General features: G+C 45.7%; 1 protein-coding gene across 1 annotated transcript in view; it reads left to right on the forward strand.

The window, feature by feature from the left end:
- Positions 1–22,030, forward strand: part of PPP2R3A (protein phosphatase 2 regulatory subunit B''alpha) — a 1,495,967-nt gene that overhangs the window by 604,042 nt on the left and 869,895 nt on the right. Inside the window, 1 exon segment of the mRNA XM_030217215.1 lies at positions 16,262–16,418. Within this exon segment, the coding sequence (XP_030073075.1) occupies positions 16,262–16,418 (157 nt within the window).

A 22,030-nucleotide genomic window follows, 5' to 3' on the forward strand; every position in this document is an offset into this window, starting at 1 on the left:
AGCCCAGACTGCCGACAGGACTCTACTGGGGCGACGCAGGAACCCAGCGTCTGACCGCTTCTCCCAGCCAGCGCTCCCTGCGGCAGGCTGAAGACGCGGGATGACCGATGGAGGAGCGGCACAGGTGAGGGACGCGACAGTACCACCCCCCCCCCCCTAAAAGCCCCCCTCCTCCGTCTCGGCTCCGGTCTAGAAGGACAACGAGAGTGAAACTCTTGAACCAAGTCGGGTGCATGGACATTCCTAGCCGGTTCCCAAGAATTATCTTCAGGACCAAAATTCTTCCAAGAAATCAAATAAAAAAGTCTTCCCCTTTGGAATTTGGAATCGAGAATCTCCTGCACCTCAAACTCAGGATCCGGCTCAGAATCAGGAACAGTGATCCTCTTAGGTTCAAGATGCCACCGCGAGGCCCGGAAAGGTTTGAGTAACGAGATGTGGAAAGCATTGTGGATGCGCAGGTTACCAGGTAAGTGAAGGCGATAGACCACCGTCCCCACTCTGGCTTGAACAGCAAATGGACCAATAAATCAAGGAGCAAACTTCAAGGAAGGAAGACGACGCTTCAGATATTTGGTGCTGAGGCACACCCGTTGCCCAGGCTGGAAAACAGGAGCGGCCCGACGATGTCGATCAGCAAATCGTTTATACCGGGCTGCCGCCTGCTGCAAGTGGTGCTGCACCGTCCTCCACGTGTCCTGAATAGTGGAGAGGGTCAACTGAACTAGTGGAGGAGCGTGATCCAAAGGAATCGGTGGAGGAAGACATGGATGACGCCCAAAAACAACAAAAAAGGGCGAAGTCCGAGAGGCCGAGTGCATACTGTTATTGTAAGCGAACTCAGCCGGGGGCAAAAGGTCAGTCCAATCATCCTGACGGGCGTTAGTAAAAGCCCGGAGGAAAGTCTTAAGAGTATGGTTAGTCCGCTCTGCCATGCCATTCGTCTGAGGATGATAGGCTGTGGAAAAAAGTGTGGCGACTCCAAATGCTGAACAAAAGATCTCCAAAATCTAGACGTGAATTGGGAGCCTCTGTCACTAATGATGCGCTGAGGAAATCCATGTAAGCGAAACACATGCTGGACAAAATGGGAAGCCAGAACAGCAGCAGATGGCAGGGCCCGCATAGGAACAAAGTGCGCCATGCAGGAAAAACGATCCACAACCACCCAGATAACAGTGTTGCCCTTGGAAGGAGGAAGGTCAGTGATAAAGTCCATAGAAACTTCCTGCCAAGGATGCTGTGGAATAGGCAAGGGTTGCAGAGGTCCCCAGGACTTGCCCGGTGGAGACTTGGTATGAGCACAGGTGGGACAGGTAGAAACAAACTGTAGAATGTCCTGAGCCATACGAGGCCACCAAAAATAACGGGAGATGAGATGATAAGTCTTTCGGAAACCAAAATGTCAAGCAAAAACAGAGGAATGACCCCACTGAAGAACCTTGCGTCTGGAGCGGATAGGAACAGGGGTCCTAAGGGAAGCAGAAGCCACCACAGGAGCAGGAAGGCAAGCCGGATTCCGCATAGGACAAACCTCATCTGGTTCTTCGGGCGCATCAAAGGCTCGGGAGAGCGCATCAGCTTGGACGTTCTTTTCTGTAGGCCGGAAAACCAAATGAAAATGAAAACGGGCAAAAAAAAGTGACCATCTAGCTTGCCGCGGATTGAGACATTTGGCATCTTGTAGATAAAGAAGATTCTTGTGATCAGTGATGACTGTAAAAGGGTGAGCAGCCCCCTCCAGAAGATAACGCCATTCTTGAAAAGTAAGCTTCATGGCCAACAATTCCCTGTCCTCCACCGTATAATTATGCTCAGCTGGAGAAAACGTCTTAGAAAAGAAAAAACATGGATGTGGTTTACCAGAAGGAGCAGCCTGCGATAAGACAGCACCAGCTCCCAGAGCAGATGCATCCACCTCAACAATAAAAGGCTTCGTAATGTCCGGAGTACGGAGTACTGGAGCAGACACAAAAGCACTCTTTAAAGCAGAGAAGGCCTCCAGAGCAGCGGGGGACCAATTCCGAACATCAGCACCCTTCCTGGTCAAGGCAGTCAAGGGAGCAGTACTCAAGGAGTAATGTGGAATAAATTGTCTGTAGTAATTGGCAAACCCGAGGAACCTCTGCAAGGCCCGGAGTCCTTGGGGCATTGGCCAATCTTGGATAGCCTGAAGCTTAGCGGGGTCCATCTGTAGACCATCAGCGGAGATAATATGCCCCAGAAAAGGAATAGTTGACTGGTGAAACGCACATTTCTCCAATTTGGCAAAGAGTCGATGAGCCCAGAGGCGTTGGAGCACCGTGCATACGTGTCCGAGATGGTCCTGAGGAGAAGCAGAGAAGATCAGGATGTCATCCAAATAGACAATGATGGATGAATACAGTAAATCCCGGAAAATGAAATTAATAAAGTCCTGAAAAACAGCTGGAGCATTACACAGGCCGAAAGGCATGACCAGGTACTCAAAGTGGCCCTCATGAATATTAAATGCTGTCTTCCACTCATCCCCCTGCCGAATACGAATCAAGCACCCCGGAGGTCCAGCTTGGTGAAAATAACCACTCCCTGAAGGCGATCAAATAACTCAGGGATAAGAGGAAGAGGATAGTGGTTCTTAATCGTGATGTTATTCAGTCCTCGATAATCAATACAGGGTCTTAAAGACCCGTCCTTCTTGGAAACAAAAAAAAAAAACGGCACCAGCAGGAGAGGAAGAGGGTCGAATAAATCCCTTGTTAAGATTTTCATGAATATATTCCCGCATGGCAGCCGACTCTGCTCAGGACAGCGTATATAATCGTCCCCTAGGAGGCATTTTGCCCGGCAGTAAATCAATAGGACAGTCAAAGGGGCGATGGGGAGAGAGGGAATCTGCCTCCCGTGCGTCAAAAACGTCCAGAAAATCACTATATTCCTCAGGAAGACAGGCCTCACAGGGTTGAAGGATCCCGGGTAAAGCAACAATGTTTCTGGGGGGAGGCTCCACCGGAGTCAGACAGACTTCAAAACATCGGTTACCCCAATGACTGATCTCCCCAGCCGGCCAATCAATGCTGGGTGCGTGAAGACGTAGCCAGGGTAAACCTAGAATAACAGGATGAATAGCATGAGGCAAAATAAAAAATTGGATCTCCTCATGATGCAGGAGCCCCACCTGCATCTTCAGTGGCATGGTAAGATGGGTTACAAGATGAGGAAGAGCTGAGCCATGAATGGATGTTACCTGCAGAGCTGGTCTACAGGGGATTGAAGGCTCTCCCAGTTTCTTAAGAAGAGTAGCATCAATAAAGTTACCTCCTGCTCCAGAATCCAGCAGGGCTAAAGTGTTTACCCTGAAGTCACGCCACAGTAGAATTATAGGCACAGAAATCAAATTATCCGGAAGGGATTCTGAGTGACCCAAAGCCACCCCCTCCTCAAGGCTTGGGTCTAGGCATTTCCCGGCTTATTGGGACACTCCTTCACAAAGTGACCGGGTTTACCACAATAAAGACAAAGTCTATTGTTTCATCTATAGGCCCTCTCAACTGCTGAGAGACGGTGTCTGCCAATCACCATAGGTTCTTCAGACCCCTCCGCAGCGGGTCCCGCAGCACCCTGGGGGGAAATGGGCCATTGTCTTCGGGGAGAGGTTCTCCGAGGAGGACGCGACGTACCTTGTTCTCGTGCTCGCTCCTGGAATCGAACATCAATCCGGACACAGAGTGAAATAAGCGCATCCAAAGTACTAGGGACCTCACGGCCAGCTAACTCGTCCTTGATGCGCCCGCTCAGGCCTTGCCAAAAAATGGCCGTAAGGGCCTCTTGATTCCATTTAAGCTCTGCCGCCAGAGTACGGAATCGAATAGCATAGGCTCCAACAGAATTGTTCCCTTGCTGAATACGCAGCAATTCACTTGCGGATGAGGGATGCCCCGGAACATCAAACACCATGCGGAACCGACGTAGGAACTCTCCTAGATCAGAGAGGAGAGGGTCCTGTTGTTCCCACAGGGGTGATGCCCATGCCAAGGCGGGCCCGGAAAGTAACGAGATGATATACATAATCTTTGATCTGTCTGTAGGGAATGAGGCTGGTTGCATGTCAAAGAGCATTTGACATTGGTTCAGAAACCCGCGGCAGGTGTACCATCAAACCGGGGAGGCTCAGGTAATTGGAAGGCAGGCTGGGGTGGAGATGACCTACTGGCACCAGTAGGCGGTCCTCGCTGAGCTGACATTTGCGAGCATACATCTTGAAGAACCCCCGAAAGTCTGTTAAGCTGGGCCTGCTGTTGTTGAAGAGCTTGGGCCAAGTCGTTCAGATCAGGCTTATCCGGCGAGCTCATGGCTTCGGCTTTCTGTCAGACTCAGTAACCCCAGGTGGTGAGCCCCTGTGCCAAACAGAGTTCGGCGGCCAGACAACCCTGATCTTACCTGAAGAATCAGGGCAGGAACTCCTCCAGAGGGTTGGACGGGTCCCACAAAGGCAACTGGCGGAGGTCCCAGTCAGGATTCAGACACAGGTACCAGGCCGCGGATAACCCAGGGATACAGTCCGGAACCAGAGCAAAGGCTTAAAAGCGGATGGTAGATATGAACAAAGTCCAGGTCCAAGCAAGTGCTCCAAGGAAGGCGGCTGGTAGAAGCAAAGTCCAGGTCCAGGCTAAGTTCCAAGGCAGGCGGCAAACAAAAGCAAAGTCCAGGTCCAGGCAAGTTCCAAGGCAGGCGGCAAACAAAAGCAAAGATCAGGTCCAGGCAAGTTCCAAGGCAGGTGGCAAACAAAAGTAAAGTCCAGGTCCAGGCTACGGTTTGAGAGGCAGGAAACAGTCCAACAGAGAAACACAGCACCACGGAATCCACTAAAGTAGAAGGCGAAGCAATGAGAGTTCCAAAATGCTGCTCCTAAATAGCCCTCCCATCAGGAGGACAGGGAACAGCTGATAGGAGGCGGAGCCACCACAACCGACCCAGCCCCGGATTGGCCAGCCAGAAGCAGGAGGTGGTGTCAGCCGCGATCGGCCAATCCGGGCGTTGCGGGGAGTGTCTTCACTGTTCTTGGGCTTCGCGCCCGAAAAGGATCCCTTTCTTTGGGGCAGTGGCTTAGCCACACGTGGGCCTGGGTGGGCCAGGGCCCACCCACTTAGGGCTCAGGCCCACCCAACAGTAGCAGAATGGTAGCTGGTGGGGATCCCAAGCTCCGCCACCTGAAGAATTGCCCCTGATGGCAATGAAAATGCTACTCTCCATGATATTGGCACCTGCGCATGCTCAGTTTTCAGTGCATGCCTGCTTCAGACTCCCAAAGTGGAAAGAAGCATTTTCCTGCCAGCTGACATATTTTTTTGGTGGTGGTGGGGGGGGGGGGGGGGGGGGGGGGGAGAACACTTGGTGCCCACCCACTTCTTGCCCAGGCCCACCCAAAATCTATTGTCTGGCTATGCCCCTGCTTCGGGGACACCGGCCCTGCCCTCATGGCCGGCGTCTCCCAGCCGCTACCGATGCGGCGCGGAGGGCCAGAGCAGCCCAGACTGCTGACAGGACTCTACTGGGGCGACGCAGGAACCCAGAGTCTGACCGCTCCTCCCGGCCAGCGCTCCCTGCGGCAGGCTGAAGATGTGGGATGACCGACGGAGGAGCGGCACAGGTGAGGGATGCGACATATACTCATATCCAAGATTGTATTTAGTCAATGCAAATCTTCTAGACACAAAAACCTCATGCAAATCATTAGATGTTTTGCTGAACTCCCATATAAAACAGCTGGATTTGATAGTCTCTTGACAGTAAAATTGTCACATCCCAGGCTTTGAACAACCAGGCGTGAACTCTGGAACCTCTTCCCTGGGCTCGCTGATCTCATCACATGGTTTCAAGTACCATCTCTATGCTGATGACACCCAGCTTTATCTCTCCACTCCCGACATCACGGTCGAAACCCAGGCCAAAGTTTCGGCCTGCCTTTCAGACATCACTGCCTGGATGTCCAACCGGCATCTGAAACTGAACATGGCAAAGACTGAGCTCCTTGTCTTTCCACCCAAACCCTCTTCTCCTCTTCCCCCACTTTCCGTCTCTGTTGACAACGCCCTCATCCTCCCCGTCGCTTCAGCCTGCAATCTCGGAGTCATCTTCGACTCCTCCCTCTCCTTCTCTGCCCATATCCAGCAGACAGCTAAGACCTGTCGCTTCTTCCTCTATAATATTAGCAAAATTCGCCCATTCCTCTCTGAACAGACCACCCGAACCCTCGTCCACTCGCTCGTCACCTCTCGTCTTGACTATTGCAACCTTCTTCTCACTGGCCTCCCGCTTAACCATCTATCCCCCCTTCAATCTGTCCAAAATTCTGCCGCACGTCTTATCTACCGAGTGAACCGATACCCCTCCTCAAGTCACTTCACTGGCTCCCGATCCGCTACTGTATACAGTTCAAGCTTCTCCTTTTAATCTTCAAATGCACTCAATCTGCAGCCCCCTATTACCTCTCTACCCTCCTCTCCCCGTATGTTCCCACCCGTAACCTCCGCTCTCAGGACAAATCACTCCTATCTGTACCCTTCTCCACCACCGCTAACTCCAAACTCCGCCCCTTCTGCCTCGCATCACCATATGCCTGGAACAGCCTTCCCGAGCCCATATGTCATGCGCCCTCCCTGCCCATCTTCAAGTCCTTACTCAAAGCCCATCTCTTCTCCCTTGCTTTTGGCGCATAACCACCTTCCCCACTCATGATACCTACACTGACTACATAGTTTGTAACCTTTAGATTGTAAGCTCTTTTGAGCAGGGACGGTCATTCCCCATGTTAAACTTGTGCAGCGCTGCATAACCCTGGCAGCGCTATAGAAATGCTAAGTAGTAGTAGTAGTAACAATGTGAGCCCTTGGCCTACTGTGGTCGAGCGGCAGCAGGAGGCAAAACCCTCCAAGCAAGACTGCGCAGGATTCAGGATGCACTTGGCTTGGCTAGAGTCAGATACTGGAACAAGCTTGGCTTGACTGGGCTGGGCTGGAGCCAAAAGCTGAAATGGACTTGGCTTGACTGGAACCAAATGCTGGAACGGTCTTGGCTGGGCTTCACTGGAACCTGATACTGGAACAAGCTTGGCCTGACTGGAGTGGAACCAAATACTGGAACGGACTTGGCTGGGCTTCACTGGAACAAGCTTGACTTGACTGGAGTGGAACCAAATACTGGAACGGGCTTGGCTTGGTTTCACTGAAACCAGATACTGCAACAAGCTTAGCTTGACTGGAGTGGAACCAAATACTGGAACGGACTTGGCTTGGCTTCACTGGAACCAGATACTGGAACAAGCTTGGCCTGACTGGAGTGGAACCAAATACTGGAACGGACTTGGCTTGGCTTCACTGGAACAAGCTTGGCTTGACTGGATTGGATTGGAGTGGAACCAAATACCGGAACAGACTTGGCTTGGCTTGACTGGAACCGGATACTGGAACAAGCTTGGCTTGACTGGAACAGGATTCAGGATACTCAGGCAGGATTTAGGATTTACAAACAAGCTTGGCAGAAACAGGATTCAGGATACTCAAGGCAGACACAAGCAGGGTAGGGCTGAAGCTAGGGACAAACAGGGTAAAGACAGACAAGCAGGGACAGAACCAAAGCTGAAGGCTTGCAAGGCTGAGGCAAGCAGGAAGGGAACTGAAGCTAAAGACTACCAGGGAAAAGACAGACAAGCAGGGACAGAACCAAAGCTGAAGGCTTGCAAGGCTGAGGCAAGCAGAAAGGGACTGGAGCCAAACCCTACCAGGGTAAAGACAGAGAAGCAGGGACAGAACCAAAGCTAACCCACACAGACAAACAACAGAACTAAGGCTGAAGCTAAGGTAAAAGGGACAAACTAGCAAGGCAGGCTAGGCAGGACACAAAGCTGAGCCACACAGACAAACAACAGAACAAAGGCTAAAGGCAGAGGTGCACACAGGCACCACAATTAAGAACACAAGACACAGAAGTGCCCACAGACACACAGACAAGAACAAGGCAACAAGGATCTAGGCAGAAGTGCTCACAAGTACACAGACTAACTTGGGGACCTTTGGCGTTGCAAAGGCCCTGAATGAAAGTGCACCACTTCCTTATAACAGGACAGAGACAGGAAATACACAGAACCCAAAGTGAGGCTTGAAACACAGAGGAAGTGGAAACCCTTCAGGACAGAAACAGGAAATACACACTGAACACCGAAATGAGGCTTGGAACACACAGGAAGTAGAATCCCTACACTCAACACCAAAGTGAGGCTAGAAACACACAGGACAAGCACAACCATGCAGAAAAGAACCCAGCTCATGAGCTGACCGGCAGAAAAGGTGAGTCAAAAGAAGGGTCAAAGCCACAGTCATGACAAAAAACAAGTAAACATCAAATTTGCAGCTCTTTTCGCTATGGTTGTTTGGTCAATTGGTACATAGGATCCATCAGCTAGACAAACTAGCAAAATCACGCCACATTTTTCCCCAATGCGGAACCTCATTTCTATTTCTTCTTCAGGAGGAACAAGTATACTCCCTGTTTAAATGAAGCACACACATAATACTCCTAATCTAAACTCTTACACAACTAACATCTAAATACTGATTCAACCTCAACATCATTCAATAACAACTTATTGCTGCTTACCGGATGGATAACATCCAAACCACACCCACTACAAACGCTGACCTGAGACAAGGAATGCTCTTATAATCTACTTCCGGGTTTATATAAGAAACAAATATGCCCCAGCATGTGAAAGTCTTTAAGATCTCAGAAATGAAATCACCACTCTACTTCCAGGTTTAACCCCCCCAGTTGTTCTGTTCTCTCTGACCCTGAGATCTTCAATGGGATCTGGACCCTCCCTAAGCTCAGGGGGAAGGCCTACAAATGCACTCAGTCTGCAGCCCCTCATTACCTCTCTACCCTCATTTCCCCTTACGTTCCCGCCCGTAACCTCCGCTCACAGGACAAATCCCTCCTCTCAGTACCCTTCTCCACCACCGCCAACTCCAGGCTCCGCTCATTCTGCCTTGCCTCACCCTATGCTTGGAATAAACTTCCTGAGCCCTTACGCCAAGCCCCCTCCCTACCCATCTTCAAATCCTTGCTCAAAGCCCACCTCTTCAATGTTGCTTTCGGCACCTAACCTTTATACCTTTCAGGAAATCTAGACTGCCCCTATTTGACTGACTGTACATTTGTCCTTTAGATTGTAAGCTCCTTTGAGCAGGGACTGTCCTTCTATGTTGAAATTGTACAGCGCTGCGTAACCCTAGTAGCGCTTTAGAAATGTCAATTAGTAGTAGTAGTAGTAGTAAGGCCTACCCCCTCACCACCCAATACTTCCATTGCAGACCCAGGTAATGTGCTTTCTCTGGAAGGTTTGCCCATTGTAGGGCTGGATATTTCTCAAAGATTATCACAACAGTTGGTCTTTAGGTCATGTGCCGTCACGTTTGATTTGTCCTGAAATTGCACAGATTTCTGCTTCCTCTAAGGAGATATCTTTATTGGACATTTGGAGAATAGTCACTAGAACTGAATCCTGGTTGCTTGCTGCTGTCCCTCAACTTTGTGAGTTTTCTAAGCAAACTGCTGATACAATTGAGGAGATGGGTGGGAGAATACATTAATTAGGAAATAACTTTGAAAACGTGGTTACACAGGTTAAGATGTTTACAAGGAGCTAGTACTTCTGCAATCAAGGATAGTTTATTAATTCATAGACATTTAGATAATATTGAAAATATGATGTGTATTAAATATATTCATCTATTGAATTTTCTTTAGCTGAGGGGTCCTTTTACTAAGCTGCTGTAAAAAGTGGCCTGCGGTAGTGTGAGCGTGCTTGTTTTTGGCATGTGTTGGTCCATTTGTTTACTGCAGCTGGGAAAAATGGCTTTTTTCAATGGGGGCAATAAATGGCTGTGCGCTAGAAATAATGGTGTCACATGGCTAATTACTGCCTGAGCCCTTATGCCATCCATTGACCTAGTGGTAAGGGCTCACATGCTACACACGCGGTACTCATGCAGCACACACCAATGTGGCCGCACTGCCGATTACCATTGGAAACACCCCCCCCCCCCCCCATGGTAGAAAATAGAAAAATATTTCCTACCGTGGGAAACAGCATGTGCCTACTTCAACAGTACTGCCAGTTGGGTGTGCTACCCGGGTGGTAGTGTTGATTTGGTGCACGTTACATATGCTACCGCCACTTTCTAAAAGGACACGTAGGGCCCTGTTTACTAAGGTGCGTTAGTGTTTTTAGCGTGCGCTAACCATGTAGGCGCTTATAGGGATATTGTAGGCACGTACATGGTTAACGTGCGTTAAAAATGTTAACGCGCCTATAACGCTGCTTAGTAAACAGGGCCCATAGTTTGTTAGTTTCTGATCTTTTGCTTAGACATTATTTTAAGGAAGCATTACTTACTGCAGAGGCAGATTCTATTTTTCATAATTGTTACTATGTTTATTTCCAAAAACGTGAAGAGCAAGGGTTAAAGGAGGGTGAATCTTTAAATTTAACTGAATTTTTAGAAACTTCAAGGTATTATTGAAACAAGGGCCATCCTCCTTGTGACCCTTAACTGAGCAGGAGAAGTTAAGGATTATGAAACTTGGTCAGAATATCCTTATCTTTCCAGATGCCACCAGAGTAACACAATTGATAAGAAGGCAGTTTTGGCCTTTTAAGTCTCATGTGCTTACCTTAGAAGTGACCTTCTTTTTGAAATTTCCTTGTTGATGTTGTATAGCATATGTTGAAAATAGATATATTTTTTTATGTTCCTCTACATTTAGAGTCTTTTCTATTAGAAAAAGAAAAGGGTGATGATAAGTAGAAATTTAGGCAAGATTTGATTGGTTCTGTATTTGGATAGGTTTTTTTTTCATTCTTGTTTCTGTATACTTGATATTTCTTTTTGTAAAAACTCACACCTCATTGATGTGGACTGGTGAATTTCTTGTTTTCCTTATTGTGTATAGAACATAAGAATAGCCATACTGGATCAGACCAATGGTCCATCTAGCCCAGTATCCTGCTTCCAACAGTGGCCAATCTAGGTCACAAGTACCTGGCAGAAACCCAATTAGTAGCAACATTCTATGCTACCAATCCCAGGGTAAGCAGTGGCTTCCCTCATGTTACTACTACTACTACTTAACATTTCTAAAGCGCTACTAGGGTTACGCAGCGCTGTACAGTTTCACAAAGAAGGACAGTCCCTGCTCAAAGGAGCTTACAATCTAAAGAATGAAATGTCAAGTTGGGGCAGTCTAGATATCCTGAATGGAGGTATAACGGTTATGTGCCGAAGGCGACATTGAAGAGGTGGGCTTTGAGTAAGGATTTGAAGATGGGCAGGGAGGGGGCTTGGCGTATGGGTTCAGGGAGTTTATTCCAAGCATAGAGTGAGGCGAGGCAGAAAGGGCGGAGCCTGGATTTGGCGATGGTGGAGAAGGGTACTGAGAGGAGGGATTTGACCTGAGAGCGAAGGTTTCGAGTAGGAACGTAAGGGGAGATGAGGGTAGAGATGTAATGAAGGGCTGCAGATCAAGTGCATTTGTAGGTAAGTAGGAGAAGCTTGAACTGTATGCGGTACCTGATCGGGAGCCAGTGAAGTGACTTGAGGAGAGGAGTGATATGGGCATGTCGGTTCTGACGGAAGATAAGATGGGCAGCAGCATTCTGAATGGATTGAAGGGGGTTAGATGGCTAAGAGGGAGGCCAGTGAGGAGTAGGTTGCAGTAGTCAAGGCGAGAGGTAATGAGAGAGTGGACGAGTGTTCGTGTGGTGTGCTCAGAGAGGAAGGGGTGAATTTTGCTGATGTTGTAGAGAAAGAAGCGACAGGTCTTGGCTATCTGCTGGATATGCGCAGAGAAGGAGAGGGAGGAGTCGAAGATAACTCCGAGGTTGCGGGCAGATGAGGTTGTTATCAACTGAGATAGAGAGTGGAGGGAGAGGAGAAGTAGGTTTGGGTGGAAAGACAATAAGCTCGGTCTTGGCCATGTTCAGTTTCAGGTGGCGGTTGGACATCCAGGCAGCAATGTCAGATAAGCAGGACGATACTTTGGCCTGGGTTTCCGCAATGATGTCTGGAGTGGAGAGAGAAAGCTGCGTGTCATTAGCATAAAGATGATATTGGAAACCATGAGATGTGATCAGCGAGCCCAGGGAAGAGGTGTAGATTGAAAAAAAGAAGGGGTCCAAGGACAGATCCCTGAGGAACTCCAACAGAGAGCGGGATGGGTATGGAGGAAGATCCTTGAGAATGTACTCTCAAGGTACGGTGGGAGAGATAAGAAGAGAACCAGGAGAGGACAGGGCCCTGGAATCCAAATGAGGACAGTGTGGCAAGAAGCAAGTTGTGATTGACAGTGTCAAAAGCGGCGGATAGGTCGAGGAGGATGAGAATGGAGTAATGACCCTTGGATTTGGCAAGGAACAGGTCATTACAGACTTTAGATAGTGCCGTTTCTGTCAAGTGTAGAGGGCGAAAGCCGGATTGAAGTGGGTCGAGGATGGCATGAGAGGAGAGAAAATCAAGGCAACGGCTGTGGACGGCGTGTTCAAGTATCTTGGAGAGGAAGGGCAGGAGGGAAATGGGGCGGTAGTTGGAGGGTAGGGTAGGGTCTAGTGAAGGTTTTTTGAGGAGTGGTGTGACTACAGCATGCTTGAAAGTGTCAGGGACAGTTGCAATGGAGAGAGAGAGGTTGAGGATATGACAGATGGGGGGAGTGACAGTAGGAGAGATGGTGTTAAGTAAGTTGGTGGGGATGGGATTAGAAGAACAGGTGGTGCATTTCGAGGAGGAAAGAAGGTGGGCAGTTTCCTCCTCGGTGATTACAGGAAAAGAGGAGAAGGAGGCCTGGGTTGGTCGGTTGAGGGTGAAGAGGAGGAGGAGGCTTGGTGGTGAATTCGAGGTTGATCTTTTGCACCTTGTCGCGGAAGTAGTCAGCCAGTGATTGAGGAGAGGGGGGGGGGGAGCGGAGGGCACTTTGAGGAGGGAGTTAAGGGTGGCGAAGAGACAACGAGGGTTAGAGCTGAGAGAGTTAGTCAGTTGGGTATATTAGTCCTGTTTGGCAAGGAATAGGGAGGCCTGGAAAGAGGATAGCATGAATTTATAATGAATGAAATCGGAATGGGTGCGAGATTTCCTCCAGAGGCGTTCAGCCGATCGGGCGCAGGAGCGAAGGTATCGGATGTAAGGGGTCATCCAGGGTTGGGAATTAGTATGCCTTGTGGGACGGGAGATGGATGGTGCAAGGGTGTCCAGGGCAGAGGAGAGAGTGGTATTGTAAGCGGAGACAGCCTTGTCGACAGACTCGGAGGACATGACGGAAGGGAGAAGATTAGAGATACTAGAGGATAAAGTGGGAGGGTCAACAGCCTGGAGATTTCTGGAAGTAGTGGTTAGTGTTGGGCGAGACTGAGGGGGAGGGTGATGAAGTGTGAAGGTGATCAGGTGATGGTCTGAGAGAGGAAGAGCTGATGCGCAGAAATTGGAAGGTGAGCAGGTAGAGGAGAGGACGAGGTCAAGACAATGGCCAGTTTGGTGAGTTGGGGTGGTGGAGCTCAGTTGGAGGTTGAAGGAGGAGGTCAGAGTGAGGAACTGAGAAGCGTAAGGGTCGGATGGGTCATCAGCGTGTATGTTAAAGTCTCCAAGAATGAGGGATGAGGGTTCAAGAAAAACGGAGAGCCAGGCATCGAAGTCGGTAAGAAAGGAGGAGAGGGACTTGTCAGGGGGGCGGTAAATGACAGCAACTCTGAGTGGCAGCGGGTAGAATAGATGGATGGAGTGAACTTCAAAGGATGAGAAGCAGTGAGACTGCGGTAGGAGGAGGGGTTGAAAGCTGCAAGAGAAAAAAACAAGAACTATGATATATTGAGCAGTCCTGGTTCTTGTCTTGTTCTAGTCTAGCATTCAGACCTCAGGCGTCCTTGCTAGGGACTTTGTGACAGAATAAAGCAGCCCTAGTACTGAAAGAATGACTCAGGGCCCCTTTTATAAAGCGGCAGTACCCATACTTCTGCTTTGGTGCATGCCAATCTGGTGTAACTGCTCGGCTACTTTGCTTTGCAGCATGCCAATCCGGTATTACCACTGGGCTACTGTAGGAACGTGGCAGTAGTGCCTGCCCCTAACACACACCATTTCTGGCGCTGAAAAAATACTTTAATTTTTTTAGCACTAGGGGCTTACCTGGTGGTAACTGGGCAACTCCGCACACTGCCTAGTTACCGCCGGCTTAGCGCAGGAGCCCTTACCGCCTTCTAAGTAGGTGGTGATAAGGGCTGTCCCAGGAAATGGCCACACAGCAAGTGGTTCACTTACCGCACAGCCATTTCGTTTTTAAAAAAAAAAAAAAAGCCTTTTACCTTCTGTGATAAAAGGGGGCCTCGCACATGGCAAATCAATTTGCTGATGCTACCGCAGGTCTCATTTTACCATAGCTTGGTAAAAGGGGTCCTCAGTTACCTAAATAAAAACACTGATAAAATTCGGCTGAATTTGAGTCTATCTCACAGGGCAGAACCCCCCCCCCCCCCCCCCCCAACCAAATAACAGGTTTCTTTCCAGTTAAATTTCAGTATGCTTGCCACTTTAATGTCTATTGTGCTCAACCAGCCTTAAACTTTAGCAGGTAGCCATTTTCTAGGAGAAGCTGTTCTGCTTCTTATGAGTCTAGCTGTGTCTTGTATTTTTGGTAATCTTATTTCTTTTTTTTCTGACTGGTTCTGCAGGAGCCAGCTCAGGGCAGGCTTGAAAATTTCTGCCCTGTCTCTGAGCTTGTTTTCTGTTGCATCAGTGTTCTTGCCCAATTATGTCCCAAAAAAACTTTATAAAAACAAAACAAAATTAAACAAGCTTGCAAACAATCCAGGATACTAAACAAAATGAATTTGTTTTGCCTGCATGACCCTGGTCTACAGGGTGAGGCAAAAATATGTAACCCCCTAGTTACATAGTTTTCTTAGCAATTGCTTTGAATTTCAACGAGAAATTTTACGTACTTGTTTCATCATCATACTTACGTATTATTATTAAACAGCATTTAATTATCTTAAGCTATGTTGATGTTACTGACATTTTAGGGTTTCTACCTAGCAATTATTGCACATTAAAAATGTTCAAGCCAAAACACAGTTAAAATAATGTCATTCAAACGATACAATTAATAATTTGTCAGAATTTTGCAGACACTTTGAATGCTCGGTGTCCACCCCCAGCTTTAACACAGGCCTTCAGTCACTTTGGGAAGTACTTAACAGCCTTGTTTATCGGTCCCTGTTGCATCTTTGAGTTCGGTGATTGTTTGCAGCTTTGGTTGGAGCTTGTGATAGGCCTCCAACATTGCTCCCCAGACATAGTATTCCAAGGGGTTTAGGTCTGGGGAATTTGGAAGCCACTGGTCCTTTGTAATAAAATCTGGACAGTTGGCCCAGAGCCAGTCCTGCGCTCTCACCTTCCTGGGAACAAATCAGCTCCTCAACATGTGGGATGTTTGTTTCTGAGTGCATGGTTTTTGGTCGTTGCAGAGCCCGTTTGATTTACATGCTGAAAATTTTTCTTCACAGTACTGAGCTTCCAGTTCTCGAGATGATACGCAGCCACTATTGCTTTTGCTCTGAAACCTTGTTCACGTAGTGTCTGGATTCTCATTTTGTCCACTACCAACACCTTCTCCATGATTGCTGTTCCAATCTCCAAAATGCTTTTAAAGAAATTATCTGTAAATGATCTTATTATCAAATACAAATTATTAAAATAATTGTTTATAAAGTCTATGTCATTGTGACATTAACAGTAAGCTGGTACTCCTTTTTTCAAATAATGTTTTTTTACAGTGCAAACATTTTTGAACACACGAAAATTGCTGGATGGTCAAGCTAAAAAGTCTGTATCTTCGCTGTGTTTAAAGATAATCTCATTCCACTTGACTCATAAACAAAGATGGTAACAACAAATAAAGCTGTAAAATTTCACATTGAAATTCCAAGCAGTTGCGGAGAAAACAGCAAACAAAATCTAGGGAATCACTTGTTTGCCTCACCCTATATATATAGCCTCAATATTGTATTGTCTCCTAGAATTTCTTTAGAATCTTTTGACATTTAGTGGAAGAGGGACTGTAAATAATATGTTTGCTTACTATTATTATCACTGGAAATCATGTGCTGTGATTTTATATTCATTGCCTTAGGGAGGATTAATTAATAATGTTCTGGTTATGGGTCTTACTTGTATGGTTGCAGACTTTGGCACTACTGGAGGAAGAGGAAGATATTAACCAGATTACAGATTACTTCTCCTATGAACACTTCTATGTGATCTACTGTAAATTCTGGGAGCTGGACACTGATCATGACCTGTACATAGACCAGAAGGACCTGGAAAGATACAATGACCATGGTGAGTAAATATTCACTTCCTTTAAAGCAGCCCTGCACAGGCAGAGAGAGAGAGAGAGAGACTGCATGCCCACAGTTTTCCCTCATAACTGTCTGCAGACATGGGAAGAGAAGCACATATCAGTAGCCCTCCTCTTCAACATAATCTGCAGCACTTTGGAGACTTAGGACGGAGGAGGAGGAGAGGAGAGACATGTCCACATTCTTCTACTACTACTAGCTACTAGACATATACTATTCTGCTCACATACACATAAGAGACGGTTCCTTCTCTGCAGAGCTTATGGTCTATTCAATAATAAAATATGCATTGCTCATAAGATTTCGATTACAATAGGAGTAGAGAGATGTGGTAGCCGTGTTAGTCCACTTTTAAAGGTAATCAGTAGAAATCAACAAAATAAAACATGGAAAAGAAAATAAGATGATACCTTTTTTATTGGACATAACTTAATACATTTCTTGATTAGCTTTTGAAGGTTGCCCTTCTTTGTCAGATCAGAAATAAGCAAATTTGGTAGATGACAGTATATATAAGTAAAACATCCAAGCATTTCATTGACAGTCTAACAGGGTGGGGATGGGTAGGAGGTATGCATGGGAACATCAAAGCATTTCAGAGATAGTCTAACAGGATGGGGGTGAATAGGTGAGAGGAGGGTGATAAACAGAGCAATACAACTTTATGGTTTATAATGGGCTAGAAAACCCAGATCTTTGTTAAGTCCTGTCTGTTGGGTGTCAAAATATTCAATCATTCTGACTTCAAAGGTCTTACGTTCCTATATTGTTTTAAAGTTACCTTTCAGGATTCTTACTTTGAAGTCACTGGTATAGTGATCTGGTAAAGTGCTGACCCACATGGCTGGGAACCAGGCTGGCACCAGCATTCTTCATGTGATGTCTATGTAGATTAAATCTTGTCTTTAGCATCTGGCCTGTTTCTCCAATATAGCATCCTTCGTTACACTTTTTACACTGAATGATATATACCACATTGGAAGATGAGCATGTGAAATATTCCTTCATGTTGAATATTTTTCCTTTGTGAATGACTATGGGGTCCTGTGAGATGTTTTGGCATAGCTTGCAGCTGGCTATATTGTAAGGATGTGTGCCCTTCTCTTCTTTTTCAGTCTGTGTTGGGAGTTTACTTCTGTGTCCTGAAAATGGTCTGTGTCCTGAGAAGTAGCACATATGAGTTTATCTTGTTGGACAGACTAGATGGATCGTCCAGGTCTTTTTCTGCCGTCATCTACTATGTATGTATGTATGTATGACTAGCTTGTGTTTCAAGTTGGGTGGCTGTCAGAAGGCCAGCATTGGTGGGGCTGGGAATACCTCTTTCAGTAATTCATCCTTTTGGAGTAGAAGCTGGAGATCTTTTATGATTTTTCTTAATTTGTCACTATAAGGGGGAGTCTGTCTGTGGCTTTTTTTCTTTGTATTGTAGCAGATTTTCCCTGGGTGTTTTGAGGGAGGAGGCAATATTTTTGGGGATTATTTTGGGGTTGTAGCCTTTTCATTTGAAGGTTGCAGTCAGGATTTCAAGATTTCTGTCTCTGTCCCTTGGGTCAGAGCAGATACGGTGGGAGACTCCTAAAACCATCCACACTGGACCATCAATACTCACCAGAAACTATTACAAAATTAATCAAATCTATTTTAACTCGCAATTACTTCTGCTTTAACCATGATATCTATCTACAAATAATGGGCACTGTGATGGGTACCAGGACAGCACCCCAATATGCCAACCTTTTTATGGCTGAGCTGGAAGAGACATTTCTGAATACATACCAGACCAAACCTCTAAAATACTACAGGTACATCGATGACATTTTTATGATTTGGACGGAGGGGGAAGAAACTGAAATAATTTTAATATTCCTTCAATACATACCATCCTACAATCAGATTCAAAATTGACTACTCCCTAGAAAAAGTCAATTTTTTGGACACCACGGTTTCAATCAGTGATGGCTATATACAAACATCGATTTACAAGAAACCCACAGACAGATGCAGCTACCTCCACAACTCCAGCTTCCACCCTTCACAAACAAAGAGATCCATTATTTACAGCCAAGCCACAAGATACCACCGTATCTGCTCTGACCTAAGGGACAGAGAAAGAAATCTTGAAATCCTGACTGCATCCTTCGAATGGAAAGGCTACAACTCCAAACTAATCTCAAAAAACATTGCCTCCTCCCTCAAAACACCCAGGAAAAATCTGTTACAATACAAAGGAAAAAAAGCCACAGACAGAATCCCCCTTACAGTGACATACAATCCAGAGCTGGAAAAATTAAGAAAAATCATAAAAGATCTTCAGCCTCTACTCCAAGAGGATGAATTACTGAAAGAGGATTCCCAGTCCCACCAGTGCTGGCCTTCCGACAGCCACCCAACTTGAAACAGAAGCTAATCAGAAGTAAACTCCCAACACAGACTGAAAAAGAAGAGAAGGGCACACATCCTTGCAATATAGCTATGCCAAAACATCTCACAGGACCCCATAGTCATTCACAAAGGAAAAATATTCAACATAAAGGAATATTTCACATGCTTATCTTCCAATGTGGTATATATCATTCAGTGTAAAAAGTGTAACGAAGGATGCTATATTGGAGAAACAGGCCAGATGCTAAAGACAAGATTTAATCTACATAGACATCACATGAAGAATGCTGGTGTCAGCCTGGTTCCCACCCCTGTGGGTCAGCACTTTACCAGATCACTATACCAGTGACTTCATAGTAAGACTCTTGAAAGGTAACTTTAAAACAATACAGGAACGTAAGACCTTTGAAGTCAGAATGATTGAATATTTTGACACCCAACAGACAGGACTTAACAAAGATCTGGGTTTTCTAGCCCATTATAAACCATAAAGTTGTATTGCTCTGTTTATCACCCTCCTCTCACCTATTCACCCCCATCCTGTTAGACTATCTCTGAAATGCTTTGATGTTCCCATGCATACCATCTACCCATCTCCACCCTGTTAGACTGTCAATGAAATGCTTGGATGTTTTACTTATATATACTGTCATCTACCACATTTGCTTATCTGACGAAGAAGAGCAACCTTCAAAAGCTAATCAAGAAATGTATTAAGTTATGTCCAATAAAAAAGGTATCATCTTATTTTCTTTTCCATGTTTTATTTTGTTTGATTTCTATTGATTACAATAGGAGAATTTGGATGCCCATTCTCTCTTCTACAGCATGATGTAACATGCTCCAGGAGAAGGTGGGAGAGTCATCACACAGTCCATATCCCTCCCCTTCTATGGGACCTATAAGGCTATGGGAAGATACTGAGTAGCGATAGTGAATGAGAGTGCAGCTATATGAAAGTATTTTACCAGCTCAGGAATTCAGTTTTCTCTTCTTGATATACCTTTTGCTGAAGGCTAGTGGGCTCCTACTTCATTATAAGTCTTTGTTCCTAGTCTATCTAGTCCCTGGGATCCTGTGCTTTATTAAACAATGGGACGATACCACTACCTTTGAAACAAATGAAATTTTACCATCCAAAGTGGTTCAACCAATCAACAGTTGCTTATTCAACTTTTTAAATTTTTAAATATACACCCATTTTTGAAGTGTCTGTTTTTTAAATAAAGGTATATATAGAAAAAAGGAGGAAAAAGCCTCTGTATTCCCGTTTTCAGTACATGTTAGTGTCTGTTAACAGGGACAGAATCTTCATAGGCTCAAAAACCTCCTTTATTTTTAATCAACAAAACCAAGTTATTACGACGAACACTTATCTTATGGTGCCGTCCTTGCCGTTGCAATTTAGCTTCACTCTAATATGCCGACGGGGGTCCCGTTTCGCCGTGCAGGCTTTCTCAAGGGAAACATCTGTTGCTACGATGTCAATCTGCTTCAACAAATAAAAGTATGAATTAGCCCCTGCTTTAATGCCACACTCTTGCTTTTAATAACGCTTCATAATTTGCTTTTCTTGTTCTGACCTGCTTATTCAGCCCTGCCGTGCTCATTGTGAACATCGCTATCCTTGAAAATGGCGCCTTTACGCTACTTCGCTCTGACGTCACTTTTTCTCTGATTGGCTAACTCCTTTACAAACTTCAGATTAAACCTTAAAGGGCCCCTGTTATAAAAACGTGGCCCATTGAATTGTGGTGTTCAAGCCATTGGGTTCAAGAGACTTGAGTCTAAAGATCCACCTTTGTTCTACTTGTAAAAGTAATTTAGCTCTATGGCCCCCCCTGATGTCCGCCACAACCTGATCAAGTACTGTACATCTGTAATCAGCAAACTCATGTTTAAAGATGTTGGAATGAGCTACCAGGGGGGAACCTAATTGTTTTCTTTTCAGGCAAGATTTGTGTTCCAAAAGTCTTGTATGCAATTGTCTAGTAGTTTTACCCACATAGATCTTAAGACAAGGGCATTGTAATAGATAAACAACATGATCCGATTTGCAATTCGTATACGAATTGATCTGATATTTTACCGAATCAACCGGATTTATAAATTCTTTACATTCCAACATCATGTTGCAACTACTACAGCTATTACATTTCAGATGCCCCCTTGTTGTTATAGAACTAGATCTCTCCCTTAATCTTGCTGGACTCAAATGTTCCTTTAAGTTCTTTCCTCTGGAGTGTGCAATGCGTAAGACCTTATCAGTAAACAATGGATGAGATTGTACTATATCCCAATTTCTACGTATAATGTTGGAAATTTCCTCTCCGCCCCTTGTGAAATTCAGAATAAAAATTTCTGGTGTCTCTTCTGTGTCACTTACTGGATCTTTATCTGATAGTAAATAGTCCCGTTCACTATATTTGGCTCATTTATATGCATCTCTTATGATTTTGGCTGGATACCCCCGGTCCATTAAATTTCTAGAAAATTTCTTAGCTTGTATCTTATAATCCTGTCTTGTGGTACAATTCCTCCGGAAACGCAAAAACTGGGAATATGGTAAACTATTCTTCAAAGATTTTGGATGGCAACTATGATAGTGCAGTAATGTGTTCCGATCAGTTGTTTTCCTATATACCGATGTTCTCCAACCCTCTTGTGTTCTCTGTATATTGACATCTAAATAATGGATGTTATCCTTAGAACTGTCAAATGTGAATTGTATCGCTGAACTCAAAGAGTTTAACCAATCCACAAACATAATAAGACTATTGTTATCTCCTTGCCAGATCAGGAAAACATCATCGATGTACCTAAGCCAAATTATAATGTTATTATCAAATGGACAATTCTGTAGCCAGTTTGATTCGTAATGGGACATAAAAAGATTTGCTACTGAGGGTGCAAACGTCGCACCCATAGCTATCCCTGAAGTTTGTAGATACAAACTATTTTGAAACAGAAAATGATTTTCTGTCAAAGCCAGAGTGCTTAATTGCATTAAGAATTCAGTAGGTACCTCTACGGGACGTGGTCATTTGTCTAATAATGACTGAATCACTCCTAGAGCTTCTTGTTGTGGAATGGATGTATAGAGCGATTTGATGTCTAAAGTTACCAGTAAGATCTCCATGTCTGTCGGTACGGAAATCTTGTGTATGATTTGGAGAAAATGCTTCGTGTCTTTGATATAAGATGGCA

Source organism: Microcaecilia unicolor, chromosome 10 (assembly GCF_901765095.1).
Source record: "Microcaecilia unicolor chromosome 10, aMicUni1.1, whole genome shotgun sequence".
NCBI lineage: Eukaryota > Metazoa > Chordata > Amphibia > Gymnophiona > Siphonopidae > Microcaecilia > Microcaecilia unicolor.